The 15,087-nt window shown below is 48.5% G+C and overlaps 6 protein-coding genes across 6 annotated transcripts; 4 read left to right on the forward strand and 2 right to left on the reverse strand.

Annotated features, from left to right (window-relative positions):
* The first annotated feature begins 317 nt into the window (after positions 1-317).
* On the forward strand, positions 318-1,384 carry BJ212DRAFT_1359889 (bucentaur or craniofacial development-domain-containing protein). Its single transcript, XM_041335871.1, has 4 exons — positions 318-480; positions 534-621; positions 675-803; positions 853-1,384. The coding sequence occupies exons 1-4, from the start codon at positions 405-407 to the stop codon at positions 1,289-1,291; spliced, it is 732 nt and encodes a 243-aa protein (XP_041192301.1). The 5' UTR covers positions 318-404; the 3' UTR covers positions 1,292-1,384.
* On the reverse strand, positions 1,385-4,209 carry BJ212DRAFT_1462793 (uncharacterized protein). The gene is made up of 5 exons (XM_041338934.1): positions 3,725-4,209; positions 3,472-3,648; positions 2,084-3,417; positions 1,659-2,035; positions 1,385-1,603 (listed from the first exon to the last, which is right to left on the reverse strand). The coding sequence occupies exons 1-5, from the start codon at positions 3,894-3,896 to the stop codon at positions 1,540-1,542; spliced, it is 2,124 nt and encodes a 707-aa protein (XP_041192302.1). The 5' UTR covers positions 3,897-4,209; the 3' UTR covers positions 1,385-1,539.
* Positions 4,210-5,466: 1,257 nt separating this feature from the next.
* BJ212DRAFT_1273497 (Bin3-domain-containing protein) lies at positions 5,467-6,497 on the forward strand (the record flags this gene model as incomplete). The annotated part of the gene is made up of 5 exons (XM_041331093.1): positions 5,467-5,519; positions 5,570-5,691; positions 5,745-6,093; positions 6,144-6,409; positions 6,457-6,497. 5 exons carry the CDS (start codon positions 5,467-5,469, stop codon positions 6,495-6,497), a joined length of 831 nt encoding a protein of 276 aa, XP_041192303.1.
* A 1,160-nt stretch (positions 6,498-7,657) lies between these two features.
* On the forward strand, positions 7,658-8,712 carry BJ212DRAFT_1300335 (uncharacterized protein; the record flags this gene model as incomplete). Its single annotated transcript, XM_041332973.1, has 6 exons — positions 7,658-7,865; positions 7,925-7,996; positions 8,029-8,133; positions 8,266-8,352; positions 8,379-8,560; positions 8,599-8,712. The coding sequence occupies 6 exons, from the start codon at positions 7,658-7,660 to the stop codon at positions 8,710-8,712; spliced, it is 768 nt and encodes a 255-aa protein (XP_041192304.1).
* Positions 8,713-10,154: 1,442 nt separating this feature from the next.
* On the reverse strand, positions 10,155-12,704 carry BJ212DRAFT_260218 (cytochrome P450). The gene is made up of 10 exons (XM_041342770.1): positions 12,166-12,704; positions 12,012-12,108; positions 11,694-11,956; positions 11,212-11,641; positions 11,062-11,164; positions 10,916-11,002; positions 10,831-10,865; positions 10,728-10,774; positions 10,551-10,676; positions 10,155-10,499 (listed from the first exon to the last, which is right to left on the reverse strand). Exons 1-10 carry the CDS (start codon positions 12,342-12,344, stop codon positions 10,280-10,282), a joined length of 1,587 nt encoding a protein of 528 aa, XP_041192305.1. The 5' UTR covers positions 12,345-12,704; the 3' UTR covers positions 10,155-10,279.
* A 360-nt stretch (positions 12,705-13,064) lies between these two features.
* Positions 13,065-14,435, forward strand: BJ212DRAFT_1462798 (TPR-like protein; the record flags this gene model as incomplete). Its single annotated transcript, XM_041338935.1, has 6 exons — positions 13,065-13,206; positions 13,259-13,323; positions 13,386-13,529; positions 13,578-13,723; positions 13,782-14,010; positions 14,078-14,435. 6 exons carry the CDS (start codon positions 13,065-13,067, stop codon positions 14,267-14,269), a joined length of 918 nt encoding a protein of 305 aa, XP_041192306.1. The 3' UTR covers positions 14,270-14,435.
* Between the last annotated feature and the right edge of the window lie 652 nt (positions 14,436-15,087).

The raw sequence follows: 15,087 nt of genomic DNA on the forward strand, positions 1-15,087 counted from the left end.
CATCGTTTTCGAGTTTGACTATGTTATCGAGGTGCTATGTCAGTGGTTCAACCAGTACATTACTTTGCCGAAAGATCTCAAGCAACTTCGGGGGAAATTGTACACTGTATGCGCGCGATTAAGTTAGAGCAGTCTATTCACTCCAGGACAGCGATTACCATTAAGATCTCCAAGTCAACTCAGTCAAGGCAATCTTTAAGAAAAACACAGTACTGGTATATGTATGCGTTTAAGCGAGATTATCCATTGGTCAAATCGATGCTCTCACTTAACCGCCACATAACCCGCCATGGTAATGAAGAGTTTAACTATGATGGTGGCCATAGATGAAGGAGGTGATTGATGTTTGTTGACGGCCATCCTTCAGCACCTTCAAATTCAACAACATCAAACAACACCACACAATGTCTCCTCCACTGCGCGACCCAACATCTGACTCCGAAGACGACGACCCAGACTACGCGCCTCCCGAGCACCAAGGTGTGTAACAGGTTATCCTATCGAGAATCTTCTTGTCTAACCAAATACATCAGACTCGGATAGTTCTGCGGATGAAGAAGGAAATGATGAAACTAATGTGGCGAATGAAGTAAAAGAGGAAGATCTAGTCGAGAAGAAAAAGTGAGGTGTGTCGGATGACCCTGTGGGTCAAATATATTTATCCTACTGTATAGGACGCGTGATACTCTATGGGCCAGTTTCCAAGCGTCTGTCACCACGCCACCGCCAGCGAAGGTCGAGGAGCCGCCAAAGAAGCTCGTGAGGATCGAGAAACGATACCTTTTCGCAGGGAAGAATATAGTGTATGTCTGTCCACTCGTTCCTTGTTACAGTGTGCTTAGTGATGTGAAGAGAAGTGGTTGAAGTCCCCGAGGACTCGGAAGAAGCGAAGAAGTGGCCACGGTGGGATCCATCAGAGTTGTTGTCTGCTGCTGCACCAGCCCCTGATTCTTCATCTTCAACTACCGATGTGAACGCGTCGGTCTCGAGTTCAGCAGCTCCCATACAACCTACAGCACAGAAATCTGCCACAAGGAAACCTCCAGGTCCTCGCAAGCCTCGCACATCGTTAGCGGACATACCGACTCAGAAGGCCAAGAAGATTACTACTCTGGATAAATCTGCAATGGACTGGCGCACACATGTCACATCGAGTGATATTAAGGACGAGCTTGATGCAAACCGACGCGGAGGTGGTTACTTGGAAAAGATGGACTTTTTGAAAAGAGTCGAGGACAGGAGAGAGGATGCGTATGAAGCGAGCAAGTCGAACAAAAGGCGAAGAACCTAAGACATGAGGACAAGTTGTTATTGCAGTCGAATTGTGTGTATGATAATACATGTTTTACTGTACCAATACAGGAACGTCAAGACAGACATTAAGAGTGATGATGCCCACCCTCATATCGCAGATACTGAGGAAGGCAGTCAGAGGGACAAGAACTTGGAGCGATGGGCGCGAGGGATCATTCAAAGAGGGACGAGTCGCGAAACTGGTATGACAACAAGATGGAAAATCGACAGGATATTTCAGGCCATTCACGTCCTGCATGCGGCCTTGTGCTCAGACCAATGTGACTTTTGGCACCCACCATCGCAATACCTGGAGAACTACTGGTCAATCATCCGCCTATGACAAGAGTGAATGAACCAGTTACCTCGCTTTCTCACAACCACTGCACTTCCTCAGCGCAGCACTGGGATTGCCGCACCACGAACATCTGTACAACGCCACGGTGTTCGGGCTGACTCGTGGATGCGAGCATCTCTGTGGCTGACATTCGTCTTCCTCTCCCTGTTCAATATGGAGGTCGTCAAGCCACGCAGCAAGATCATCTTCAGCTTTCTCTAAGGAGATGGGGCGTTCATCCATCATCACCTCGTCAAAGCGTGCAATCAGATCCTTCCACTCTTGTACAGCAGTGGGGTAGCGCTTGACGATATTTTGCTGCGTCAGACGCAACTGCGTTTTCGGGGGAATAGTGCCCAGCAGTATGCTAAATTCGTCGGCATATCCCAACTTCTTGAATGCGACCTGTACTCTGTTGTAAAGTACATTGAATGTCAAAGCCGGTGGACATACCTGAAGCTCTTGAAGGTCTGCTGGCGTCTCTGGTCCCTTGATGGCGAGAGTAAGGCAGATGTACCAGTATAGCACGTTCTTCATGTGTCTTGCATCTGGGGGAGCCTCCGTGACGTAAACCTTTGCGTCCTCCATCGCGCTCATAAGGAATGCAACACCCTCATCATATTTCTTATCTCCAGGGCTGGATTCCTGAATGCGACATACTCCCAGATTGCCTGCGAGCTCGACAGCACGATGCAAGAGCCCAAAGCATACGAACGGCGTCATCTTCGGGCACTTCAAGCCTTTCTTCGCAGAACGCAAGCCCTCGTAATGGTCTTTACCCAACGTGATCACATAGTAGAAGTATGCGAACTTGGGGTTGCGTTGAAGACCACGCTTTGCAGCTTCGATTGCATCAGGGATGCGAGACCTGATGATGAAAAACTTTGCGGTAATCATGTCTGCAAGATCTTCCTCTCCTGGACGACCCTTCGCACGGATGGCTCTAGCGCAATGGGGCAGTGCATCGGACCACATGATGAATGGTAGACCTATATCCCTGTTGATTTCTATCTTTCCAGTACGAGGATCTTGCATCTGGAAGCCGCCTTCTGAGATAGAGAACTCGGTTCTGGTGATGAGTTCTGCGAGCTTTAGACCAAGACTGTAAAGATCCTTGTCCTGCGCACACTTCATCATCGCCTTTTGGTTGTCGGCGGTCGAAGCCATAGTAAGAAATGTATCACAGCGCATTGAGCCGTAATCTGTCAAGATATCAACGAGATGGTCAGGGAAACGGCGTTCGATTGCTGCCATGAGCTTGTGGGGGTCGAACTGTCTCTGGTCCTCCTCTGAAGATAAGGCTTCGAGACGAAGCAGGCCACCCAACGCACAGACACGCACGGTAAGGTCCGCACTCCGCAAGCAGGCTACAAGCAAGTTCTGAAGTGGCGCGATAGTCTTGCACTCATTCCAACAGTGGAGAACAGGGTGCGTAAGCAATTCTAGGCCATGATGTAAGAGCTGAATGGTAACCCCAGGCTTGCGCATGAAATCTATTACGACTGGAATCAAAATTTTGATATTGGCCGCCTTAATGTATTTTTGAGCTGGTGAATCTTCCTGGTTGATCGCAGCGCCGATGGCATGAGCCATAGTAGAAATCGCCATCTCGGCAGCCCTGAGATCATCTGGGTTTTCTTGCATGATCTTGAGTAGGGAAGGGGACTCGAGTGAAATTTCTTTGCGAATATCTACGCCCCCATGATGCGTCACGGTCGTAAGTGCGCGGAGAGCAAGATAACGCGTGGAAGGAATCTTGATCAAAGGGGTAATCTTAGACACTAAGCCTATAGTATATAGTCAGTGCAATTCACCAACAGGACCGTGTCGTGGACCTGTACCTTTCTGAAAAAGCTTGTCTCGGAGGATGGCATCGGCACACATCTTGGTATAGATGCCGATGATTGCCCCGGTGATTTTCTCGTTTGTTATATTTGCGACGTAGACATCATCGATGTTATGATATGCTTCGTTGAAGTTGGCATGGACTTTCTTCAAGCCACTTCGTCTGGAGAGATCTTTGGGAAATAGAGTTAGGGCTCAAGTTGAAACGAACCAACAACTTGAAAGACGAGGATTATGCTGCATGCTCACCCGGTAACTGGAGGAACTCGCACAGTACCTTGACTCTCGTGTTCCATCCTTCAGCTCCCTCGACATCGTCTACCAACTCGATGAACTCCTCCGATGGGACACGTGCCACGGAATGAACATTAACAATTGGCTTTGGTTTTTTTGCCTTTGTCTTTCTGCGAGGACCTGGCATATGGACTGGAATGACAACAGATCCTAATCAAGTGGAAAAAGGACGGAGAGTCAAGCTGGGACTTCCGCAACTGGTGGCGATTCGCAACTTGAAGCACTACTGAAGCAGGTAGCTATAGCGCCCAATATATTATGTAGTGAAAGGAAACGATAGACGCCAATCGTCGAAGCTAAGCTTGAGGCCTTGCTCATTGATCTTGGACGCATTTGTGTCGTGCCATCTCATGGCTCAGCGCTCAGCGCCCAACATTCAGTGACTCAGTACTCAGTGCTTTCTGATTCATATTTGAGTCAACTGAAGTCAACTGATAATGAGCTGAGTTACATAAATCAGTGGTGCGAAAAGAACCCTCGGGAAACTGTTTAATGAGAATTAGGTGGCCCATCATGCACATGAGCTTTCGCAACTAGACAGTTTCTGTTAACCTGCCAAGTTCGTGCTAGTCCGTCGGGTATTAACGGCATGCATGGACTCGGCTCTTACCTAGTGGATGACTTTCCACTTTGATTAGATCCGCATCACAAATTTTATCACATTGGCTAAGGAGACATGCTGTTCGAACGTTGTAAACGTTCATTTCCGGTGAACTTGCAAATACATTTCACATGCACCTCTGGAACAAACCTTGATCTACTCGGAAAGTCCGGGAATTGGGCAGTCTGCCTGCAAGGTGCAGTCTGTGTGATACGGAGTTTACGGCCAGGGGTGTCAGTTGTCTGCCCGGACGCTGATTATCTTCCGCTATCCTAGTTCTGTCATCGCCTGCCTCCGTGCCATCTCTCGTTGCCCGCTGTCTCTTTCTCGCACCAGCTCTTTCGCCGCCTTTGCACGAGCTGTGGCCCTCATGAATCAATGGGGTGCCGCGACACGAATCAAGAAGTCCAAGAGGTCACAATGAGCCATCACTACTGGCATCATTCTTTTCCGTCATTCCGACATTACTTCTATGTGCAATTTTTTCATCACGGTCCTTACCGTTCTATGGCATCGTTCGATTTGTTCATAGATTATCGATCATCCTTGTAGCTTCTTGCAGCCATTATATTTGATCTGTATTCATAGCCAGATGAAATGTATCACTTTACGACGATAAGTGAGGGTGATGGGGGAACGCTTTCTCCATCAACGAGAGGTCTCTTCTCATTGAGAAGGCGGAACCATTTCGTGATCGTCAAAGCGACAGGATATCATCTCGTTGTCCAGAAGTGAACATGTTACGCACAACAAAGTTGAACAAAGGAAACGCTATGGTTGTGTTCATTCATTGGTGACCTTTTCGCCCCCATAAACCTACCACCCTCTGATCAGACAACCATTCTGCAATCATGCTAGCAAAGGATCATCGATGCCTCCTTTATGCTTCGGCCCCCGATAAGCTAGTTAACGTGCATATGCCAGGCTGCGCTGCGGTCGTGCACTCTAAAATTAGTAGTAGAACTAGTGTCTTAAGTGGCATATTCATGTATACATCCGGCTTTGCCGTCCGGACCGGAGCACCACCGTTCATTATGTAAATCAAAACGGTCAAACCCATAATGTTGCACGCTCAGTGCGCACCGCTGCGGTGATCATGCCAGTACATGCGGGTAGCCAAGCGGTCCCGATTTATGGAAACTATCATGGGTATGTCTAAAAGCTTCTTGTTTTGTATCTTTTAACAAAGAATTGTATAGATATTACTCTAAGCGTCCCTTCATCCGAGATCCACGACTGGCTTTGCTCCCCACCGAATTCTTCGTGGGTAAGCGAGTTCTGGATGTTGGATGCAACGAAGGCTGGGTGACTTGTGAGATAGGTAGGCTACCTTTGACGTGGTTCAGGACACCATTTGTTCAGCTCAGGAACCAGGACAGTTCAGGGGGGCACAACAGGTCATCGGAGTTGATATTGACGATACTCTTATCAGAGCTGCCTGGAAGAGAAGACGCACAGTGTGGAGTCTTCAGTCTCCTGAAAGCGGAGATATCAATGAGGAGCGTTGCCCACCGCCCAAACGACAACGACTTCTCGGTGATGCGTCCACTACGGACAATAACACTCACAATTATTTCCCTGCATCGTGCGAACATAGCTATGGTCCATTGCCCATCCCAGGCAGAGGATGCGGTGCTTTCCCGCGCAATGTCACCTTCCGAACAGTTGATTGGGTGAAGGATGAGATACCGGAAGATTACGATCAATACGACATTGTTTTAGGGTACGTGTCATGGCTGTTCTTGAGGAGACAAAGCGTCATCGACGTGATAGGTTTTCTGTCTCAAAATGGATTCATCTCAATAACAAGGACGAAGGACTGAAAGAATTCTTCTACCGAGTTCACCAATGTCTGAAAATGGGGGGTGTTTTCGTCCTTGAGCCACAACCTTGGGACACTTACTCAAAGGCTCGAAGGATGAGTGAGACTCTGAAAGAGAATGCAAAATATCTACAACTCCGTCCAGATGGCTTTGGGGAACTACTGGAGGAGCTCGGATTTAGTCATGGTCAGCGCCTTGGGGTCACTGGGAAAGGCGGTAAGTTGCGTTCATTCCCGAACAACAGAGTCTTATTAGATCGTTAGGCTTCCGTCGCCCCGTTGATCTCTACTTGAAGCAGCGATAAGATAGGATTTCTGTCTATGCTAAACCGGATATATCCTTGCAGTGCTGCCACAACAATTTTGGAGCATCATTCTTTACACTCACAAGACACGTAAGTTCATGGTACCAATGATTCGTGTGGAATTCGGATCCCGCCATGCTGTATCACGTGTATTTGTCTGATGCGCGAAAATTTTATGTTCGTGCACCTTTTAATGTTGTTTTTCACACTGCCTTCCTGTGAATGAATGGGTAGCGGCGGCGGCCTCATGCGTAGGAGAGATTCATTGCATCACCGAAGCACCCCGAGCGAATAGTGTCAATGATTATGTGGAAATCAAGCCATAGTTCACGAAGAACTGTGGGTGGCTGTGCACCCCGGACGAGACATACACACTCCCGAGCTGGGTAGCAGCACTACACTTCCTGCTCAGGAAAAGTCTGCCTCACCACCGAAGCACCCCCGAGCGCACTGTGCGCAGTACTTTATTGCCGGGAACCTCGAGCTATAGTCGGCGGATAACTGTAATAGCTGTGCATTCGTACCCCTGACCGAGACTCTGCAGAGCCTGCGCTCGCAAGGCGGTACATCGCTCGTTTTACGAAGGTTCACAGTTGTATCCTATGAGTTACAATTCTGCCGCGGACGAGCGTTCAAGTCATGAGCATATGGATTCTTGTCACCTAACCGCAATCAGTGATTATCATGTAGTTTCAGCTAGGACCAGCGAGGTATGCGTATTTTCCCTCATCTTCTCAAAATACTAATTTTTCAGTTGTCCAAATATTGCATATATAGGATGATCCCTCACGCCCGAGACGTCTATCATTGGGATAATTGAAAAATTGTCTTGATCTTCGCTTTAGCGCTCTCATCAGTGGCACTTAGTGGGGCGTCTGTTACGCGCCTATTGTACAGCTCTGCAGAGAGGCTGTGGAGTTATTTGCCGGGTTCTCTCAATAATTGGGATCGCGAACCGGCTGATCGGCTCACCTTGCGCAGAATATTTTGGATTAAAGATTAGATGGATATGCAGGACTGTAAGGGACTAAAATTAACTGTCGATACCGTTATTTGATGCTTCCTGACGGCGTATCCCGTGACACGCCCCATTGCATGTATAAGTAGTAAGGACTACAATCAGTGTGCCGAGCAGTCATCCACTTCCCCAGTGCAGCAACATGTCTACAGATAGCAGACACGCGCCGCACACTGGCAGGAGTCGCAAAAAGCTCCTGCAGCGCCTCTACCGCTCGACTGAGGCGGAAGACTTTTCGCAACTGCGACAGATCATCAACGAAATAACACAGGCGAACCCCCACACACGGCACGATATTCTGATAAAAGGTTGGCAGATTAAACTCCCGAGATCGAAGAGTTCGCTGACTCGTGAGTAGCTGCTGAGATTATTAGGCAGCTTGACATGGATTATCGATCGCTTCTTGAAGAACAGGCAGCTTCGACTTCAACTACTAGTAACACTAGTTCTCCCATGCAACGCCCTACCCCGGTTCATCCTGGTGAGTTAGCAATGCTTCTTCCCGGAGAATAGTTGCTGATAGCAGGCCAGTGTCACATTTTCCTCCTGAGAGTTGGCCAGTGAACTATGACCACCTGATGTCGATGTATCCATTTTCTTCGCCAAATATGACACACAGTGTGTATGCTCCCGCGAATATGAATTCGGACTCGGACATTACACACAACTATGTTAATTATTTCAACTCCCAATCTGGATAATTAATCGGAATACTTGGACCATACACTGTATATTCTTGTGTTTCCATAGCTTTAAGACTAATAGAACAATTCGATATATGCCAATGTGCCTGGCTTTGCTTCAACGACTCGGAGGTCAAGATTGTCGAAATGCATAGTAATCAATTAGACGCGGACGATCAGATCGCTCGTCGCGGACTTTCAAGTTGAGTGCCAAGATCGAGCACATACAAATTGACGTTGTCGACGAGCTTGACGCTGGACGGAAAGCTTTTGTGTTTTGCCATCAGTACACACATGATCCGATCCTATCAACTCCCGTCGAAATCTATTTGCTCAATATTTGCTCCTTCTGCGAGCTATCAGTGAGTATGCACTGATTGCACAATGCGATCCCTGATAGCTGTACTACGACTCCGCGACGCTGATTTGCAGCTCTAGATCTCGGTGCAATGACATATCGTTGACCGGAGACAGAAAAAAAACCGACGAGAACTATGTAGCCGGATGTGGGTAGAGCGTGGGGCACGATGGCAGTGTGAGTCCGTTCCGTGGCTCAGATCACCTTTTCTCTATGAACCTGAACTTGAGTGTCTCTATAATATGTGTTCGTAACCACTGACATCACTGTTTGTGTGATGATAGAAACAAAAAAGGCCGTCACTGCCCTAGGCAAGTCCTGGCTAGCGGAACGTGTGTTCAGGTCCCAGGACACCATCCTGGGCGGCCAAATCTTGATTGTGAAAATTTCAAGACGCTCGACTTTGAAGTTTCCAGATAGTCTCAACTTGCATTAAAATTTATCTCTTACAGAGTACGGTGGGCTCAGGCTGTTTTTCGCCAATACGGTTTTGTTATATTATTCTGTTTGCAAATATGTACATTTCCCTATTAACTGATGACATTCTCAGCGCCCTCGTCGTCGCCCTCAACGTGCCCGCCGTCATCGCATCAGCATGATCGCCGTCGTCGTACATACCCCTTCATTGTTGCTAAGCTACTGACATTCTTTGTTCTATCATTCCAGTCATTCACTTCCCTCCCGGGACCCAGGGCCATTCAGCGAGCTGTATCAGTATGTCTGTTGCACATCTTCGTGGGGATCTTGCTTGACTACGGCGCCCATAGCTTTTCTGTCGCTGGAGAATGGTACTATCTGAATGCCAGTAATTTCCGTAGCGTTCCTCGTCTCCTTATAATTTAGCCATCCAAGATCCTTGATACGGTGATGTTGATGTCTTCATGCAAACAATTCAATTATCTTCTAATTACGCTAATCGGACTCGGTGCTTGAACGGGCACGGACTGCAAGGGAAACCCAGGCCAAACCTCTATGGTGAGAGGAGGTGGCTCTATCTATCGAGGACCGACTACGACGCAGGACTACCGACTACGAGCCAGGACTCCTGCTCCTGCACCAGGACCCCTGGCACTCCCGACCCGATCTGTCCTGCCAGAGCGCCCCGCTCCATCTGCCACCCCTCCAAATGCAACCGTCCGCGGTTGCACCACGAAAGACGGATGTGCGGGAGTGCAAGGACCTGCGCCATACCAGCCTGGTACAGTGTACTGTTGCATTGTGGTGCAACTGATGGTGCCATTAAATAGGTCTTTATTGTACATCCGATTTCTACTAATTCCAAAGAGCGAGCGCGTCGAGCTATCACCAGTGTGCCAAGTCCTGCGCGGGCGACAGCATTTTTGAAGCGATTCTCTTCATAGATATCACGCGATAGTGGTCAGGACTACTTTCTCAGTTCTATTGCTGTAAACAAGCCCGCCTTCAGACTATAGTTAAAGTTGCTTTGTTGTGATCCATGGTTTGTTACTCAGGATGTTCTCAATCTTTTCCTCGACTCAATGTGTCGACGTGCACAAAGTGTGTGAAGCTCGAAGCCGCGAGTGCAGCAGCCAGCTGATCCAGAACTGATCGTGATGCGTGCTCACCTCACATTGTGCCCGAATCATCTGTATTCACCAGGACTTTCAGTAACAACCACACTGCGAATCCTGTAGTCGTGTTTGCCCTTTTTTGCACTCATCATGATGTGTTAGTTGCAAAGGCAACTACAGTTTTAAACACTCTAATCCGTACACCTATCCGTCATCATCGCCCTCAGCTTCGCAACCTCGACTCGGGGAATGACATCAATTTTAAATGGCGCTGCATGGGGAGTGACCACGTCACTGAAAGCGTGCGTGTCGATCGGTGCGTCAGGTCGTTGAACAATTCGGAAAGACCACAAGAGAAATGCAAGGGCAATGTACAACGAGTGGTTTGCGAGGTGCAGGCCGGGACATACACTTTTAATGGAAAATTGATCAGTATCAAAATCCAATATCGGGACGACTTACCGTCTACCAAAGCCATAAGTGATGAACTTCATATTATTGTTCTTAAGGCGGCCTTCTGAATCGAGCCAGCGCTGGGGGTTGAATATTTCAGGATCTGGGAAGACGATAGGATCGCGAGAAAGAGTCCTGAAAACACGCGCTTAACAAAACAATGTACATCGTGAAGTAACACTATACCAATGGCAGCCGTAGACTGTTGCACCCTTGGGGATGCAATATCCTTGCTGATTGCACGTAGACTAGAATGAGAACGTGTGTTACAACAAATTAAGACACTGACCCACAAAATATCCTTGGTGGCACGGTGGGGAAATCCTGAGGCACATGTCAGCATCGTGCAGGAGCGTGGCGAAATTCAAATTTACCTATGCGAACGATAGGTCTCCATCTCAAAGCCTCCAACAAGAACGCGTGCAATTGAGGGAGCGAGCTCGAGTCATTAAATATCGGCGCTACAACAAAAGATTAATTGAGAAATCAAAATATTTGTACCCCTTCGGTTTGGCATTACTTCTGTCTGGCCCGATGACCATATCGAGCTCTTCGTGCACCTTTGCCTGAGCCAGTGGGTGGCACGCCGCAGCCATAACAGTAGCGGTAATTCCAATAGCGGTCTGAGCCAGGAGTGAGTTCGCGGAGATAAATAAGTTGCATGACTTGCCGTATCAGATCCCGCCCCAAAGAGTGATCCGGTGAGATACGACATCTCATCTGTAGAGAGTTGGTGTTCTTCGGTGTTTTCCAATAGTGCCTTGGTTAAAGAAGGGCCAGCGTTGTCCTGATCCCGGTACAACAAGATATGTATGATTGATGTACGTTTATCAAACAGAGTGCCCCTCACCACTTCACTCTCGACGCGCCTTAGTTGATGCCTAAATAACTCAAGTTCCTCATGATGCCACTCATAGAGTTGTTTTCCGTAACCAGGCAAGTAGCGCAAAAGGGGCACACGATCGACGAGATAAGCTCCTGGGCAAACTGCAACCTGGAAATGTTCAACGACTCTGCGGATACGGACAAGTTCGGGATCGGCGCTGGCAGTGGGCGCAGACTTCCCATAAGTCACCCGAAGAACGACTGATGTTGCATACCTTGAGGTGCCATTCTATCAAAGGATCACAAAAGACCTTGGTAGTGACGTACCGCTGTGCGTGCTTTTGGTGGCTCGTCGGGTCATTCAGCATATCCAATATAAAACTCATCGCATTCTCGCGTTGCATATCTTGATATGTCTCCACCGCCTTTGGCTGTAAATGAGAATGTACTGCTTTTCGGAGGCGCCGGAAGCGTTCTCCAGAACGAGCCATGGTGAGACTCATTCCATTTGAGAGAATCTCGCCCGCGGCAATGGACCGAGGTCGATCTACCAGTGATCCACCTTCTTTCTCCATGATATCCGCTGCTGCCTGGTAAATGGGTCATTGTCAGAGGAAGCTCAAATTCAAGGTATGAGTAGATTACCTCCATGCTGCCAATGACAATTATCACTTGGCTACCTTGTCGGAACGACACAACCGGCCCATACTCTCGAACCAAGTTGGTCAGCGCATAGGCAATGCTGGGTGGACGATCTACATCAACCTCTATTATTCTGTATAACACTGCCAAAACTTACTTCACAGCAGGCAAAGCGTTGCTCCAGAACCAACAGGCGGGGGGTCCAGGGGGAAGCGGGATGCCCTTCCTGCCAGATAACGAGAATTTCTTGTATAACACAACGAGTATCGCTACGACTGTGACGACGCCAGCGGCATAGTTCGGACTCCCGGTGCCAGTGAGAGCTTCCAGCATCATGTAATGCTGAAATTAAATAGGCGTAAAACTCCAATCGACGTAGAATGTGCGTATCCAATGTCTTATAGTACCCCGCACTCAGCCTGTTACTGATGGGAATATCTAAGGACGGAACCAGAGTCCGTAAACGCTAATATAAATTAGAATCCGATGAGAAACAGGCTCTCCGACGTGGTGGGTTGTGGTCCGGTACGGCGGTACCTCTCGAGAAGGTTAGACTGGAACGGCTAGCCTACAACATCAGAATCTCGATAATACACTCACTATTTCAGCTTTCTCTGGAACAAGGATCAGCCAGCTTAACAATGATAATCCGGCGAGATGATCAAGCCAACCATGACGATCACCACGCCTCTAGAAGAATCAATCATTAAAGTGCCAGCATCTGTTATTGCCGCGCGTTGGTAGATGAGTTCGCTTGATCAACGCAAGCGATGCGTTTTTCGGGCAAATCAGCCAAGCGCGGAATAATCTTGAGCCATGGAGAGTCTCTGGGCGTGAGAGCGTCACTTCCACCAACAACCGTCCCCGGCGGCAGCAGAGTCTCATCTAGCGCTGTGGGCAGAACTTGGCAGAACCATGTTCTGGGGCCCTGCCTCACCTGAAGCCGTTGCATTTGCAAGGGCTTCGTCACGGCTGGGCCACAAAAATAATTAGTCGGAGCCTAAGCTACCGACAGCGAATCTAGAATTTACGTAACACGCTAGTCTTTCCCTTCATATGAGTTTACAGTCAGCCTTGGAACGGTTAGCTACGTACCGTGCCAATAACACGCGTACTTCGCAAGATATATTCCGCAATGGACTTCTAGTGCTTCAAAAAGGCAGTTTCAAAAAGTTGGGAGACGATGGCAAGCCATTTCGTGGTCATCCACGCCTGTTATTTCAACTTAAGTCACTCCGGTGTTCCTGCAGGCTGGACATCCTTAGAACAATTGGCATTGGCCTCAGTAGATGTCGGACGACTCGACATAGCAGACGTGTGTCCTTCTCCACTGTTCTACGTACTTATCTCACCCTAAGCTCAACCTCATTTCTATAGCAATGCCTCCAGCTCATTGCCGACAAATTCCCCAACTCCCCACGCGTCGACTGTCTCGTAGGTATCCGAATGGAAGCCACAGAGCCTCCAGAAACAGCCCTTAAATACTACGCTGATATACTTGAAGCCGACTCTGCCAATGTCGTGCGTGCTTTCATATACGTGTCTTTCGCGCGCTTACTCTCACTACAGGCGATTTGGAAGCGGCGAATATCGGTCCTGAGGAGAACAGGAAAGGTCGAAAAGGCTGTGAATGAACTCCTGCAATTACTGGACACGTTCTATACGGACGTCGAAGGGTGGCTAGAACTCGCAGATATTTATGCCTCGTGTAACCAGTGCGTCTCCATTCTATAATACCATTACACATCTTATTCACTTTGTTTTCTCGCACAGATATGATCACTCCTTCCAGGCGCTCTCACATGTTCTGCTCCTAACACCCCAGAACCCCTTCTACGTTCTCCAAGCCGCTGAAACAGCCTACACCTCTGAAGACTTTTTCCTCGCCATCAAGATGTTCCTCACTGTCGTCGACATGACCGACGCTGATGATTCAGAACAGCTTTTACAAGAATCCACGCCTCTCGGGATCACTGTGCGAGCGTGGTTTGGCGTGAAACTCGTGCGTTTTTTTCTCTTGCGTGGGCTACTTGCTGAGTTGAACATCAATGTAATCCTTAAAAAAACAGTGTGCTCGTCGGATAGCACAAAATGCGAACATGAAGTCTTTGTCGAATACTAGTGCACCGAAGAACCTGGAGTTACTAGATGAGCTAGCCACGGAGCGTCTTCGAGTTGCGTACTCAAGTTCGGGTCAGAAGGGTGAGATTGCGAAAGGGAGACAGGAGGTTTTCGCTTGGGTCGCGACTCCCCTTGCATAGGCATGAAGTTTATCTATTTTTTCTTCTTGAGCTACGTCCAGTCCGATCTCGTTTGCATTATTGATGTTCACTTAGATGTGATCAAGGAAAGGGATAGTCATCAATGTACTAGACGAACGCTGGAGGTAACTACTATGACGAGACTGAACGAGAGGTTTTGGGCGAGCACACATAGCGCCTCACTTGAGACAGGGATAAGCTGCGCAGAGGGATGGTGAGCCACCTCGCTGCGACTGGACTCTAAGTCCTCAGGACCTTTGTGGTGCGTATTTAAGAGCGAGGCACTGCAATCGAGTGCAATGGAAGAAAGGGGAGAGGGTGGGGAATGAAGATGAGTATGACGAGAATTTCGAAGACGATTCAAAAACGGCGATCACGGCACGGAGGCGAGAAGCGCATTTCTACCTCAGCCGTTCGCTCGAAGACAAAAACCTCTCGTGCCTCGTTACTCTTCGCCTACAGAAAGGTTATGATTGATGCGTTAACCTTGTCTTTCGGTGCCCTTTCCTATTCACTCCACTGTGCTGGCTTCTTGCAGGTTGCAGTTTACTAACCTGAGGTCGCGAGGAACCAACTTCCGACTAAAACCCCCTGCGGCATCATGATCAATGCAGCAGTGCAGCAGCAGCACTGGTTAGATTACGCCGATCTAGCGGTCGCAAGTTCGAAACAAAGGTATCATCTTTTCGTTTCGATACGCAACATGTATACTTAACGCCAAGTCATATACTGTACCTCTGTGTATGGAGGCAACTGTGGCGCGTCACAGGGCCTTGGTTGCGTTGCTAATTTATCCCCCCGTAACGCGTCACAGGGGG

This window comes from Suillus subaureus (genome assembly GCF_016647635.1).
Source record: "Suillus subaureus strain MN1 chromosome Unknown BJ212scaffold_19, whole genome shotgun sequence".
NCBI lineage: Eukaryota > Fungi > Basidiomycota > Agaricomycetes > Boletales > Suillaceae > Suillus > Suillus subaureus.

Excerpts from the sequence above, each read along its gene's own strand:
- BJ212DRAFT_1359889 (XM_041335871.1), top strand. The coding sequence starts at position 405 with ATGTCTCCTCCACTGCGCGACCCAACATCTGACTCCGAAGACGACGAC. Across the intron at positions 622-674 it reads GATCTAGTCGAGAAGAAAAA|GACGCGTGATACTCTATGGG; the intron begins GTGAGGTGTGTC and ends CCTACTGTATAG. Across the intron at positions 804-852 it reads TTCGCAGGGAAGAATATAGT|AGAAGTGGTTGAAGTCCCCG; the intron begins GTATGTCTGTCC and ends AGTGATGTGAAG.
- BJ212DRAFT_1462793 (XM_041338934.1), bottom strand. The coding sequence starts at position 3,896 with ATGCCAGGTCCTCGCAGAAAGACAAAGGCAAAAAAACCAAAGCCAATT. Across the intron at positions 3,649-3,724 it reads CGAGTTCCTCCAGTTACCGG|ATCTCTCCAGACGAAGTGGC; the intron begins GTGAGCATGCAG and ends TATTTCCCAAAG. Across the intron at positions 1,604-1,658 it reads AGTGGTTGTGAGAAAGCGAG|GTATTGCGATGGTGGGTGCC; the intron begins GTAACTGGTTCA and ends GTAGTTCTCCAG.
- BJ212DRAFT_260218 (XM_041342770.1), bottom strand. The coding sequence starts at position 12,344 with ATGATGCTGGAAGCTCTCACTGGCACCGGGAGTCCGAACTATGCCGCT. Across the intron at positions 12,109-12,165 it reads AACGCTTTGCCTGCTGTGAA|CATTGCCTATGCGCTGACCA; the intron begins GTAAGTTTTGGC and ends TCGTCCACCCAG. Across the intron at positions 11,957-12,011 it reads TTGTCATTGGCAGCATGGAG|GCAGCAGCGGATATCATGGA; the intron begins GTAATCTACTCA and ends CCCATTTACCAG.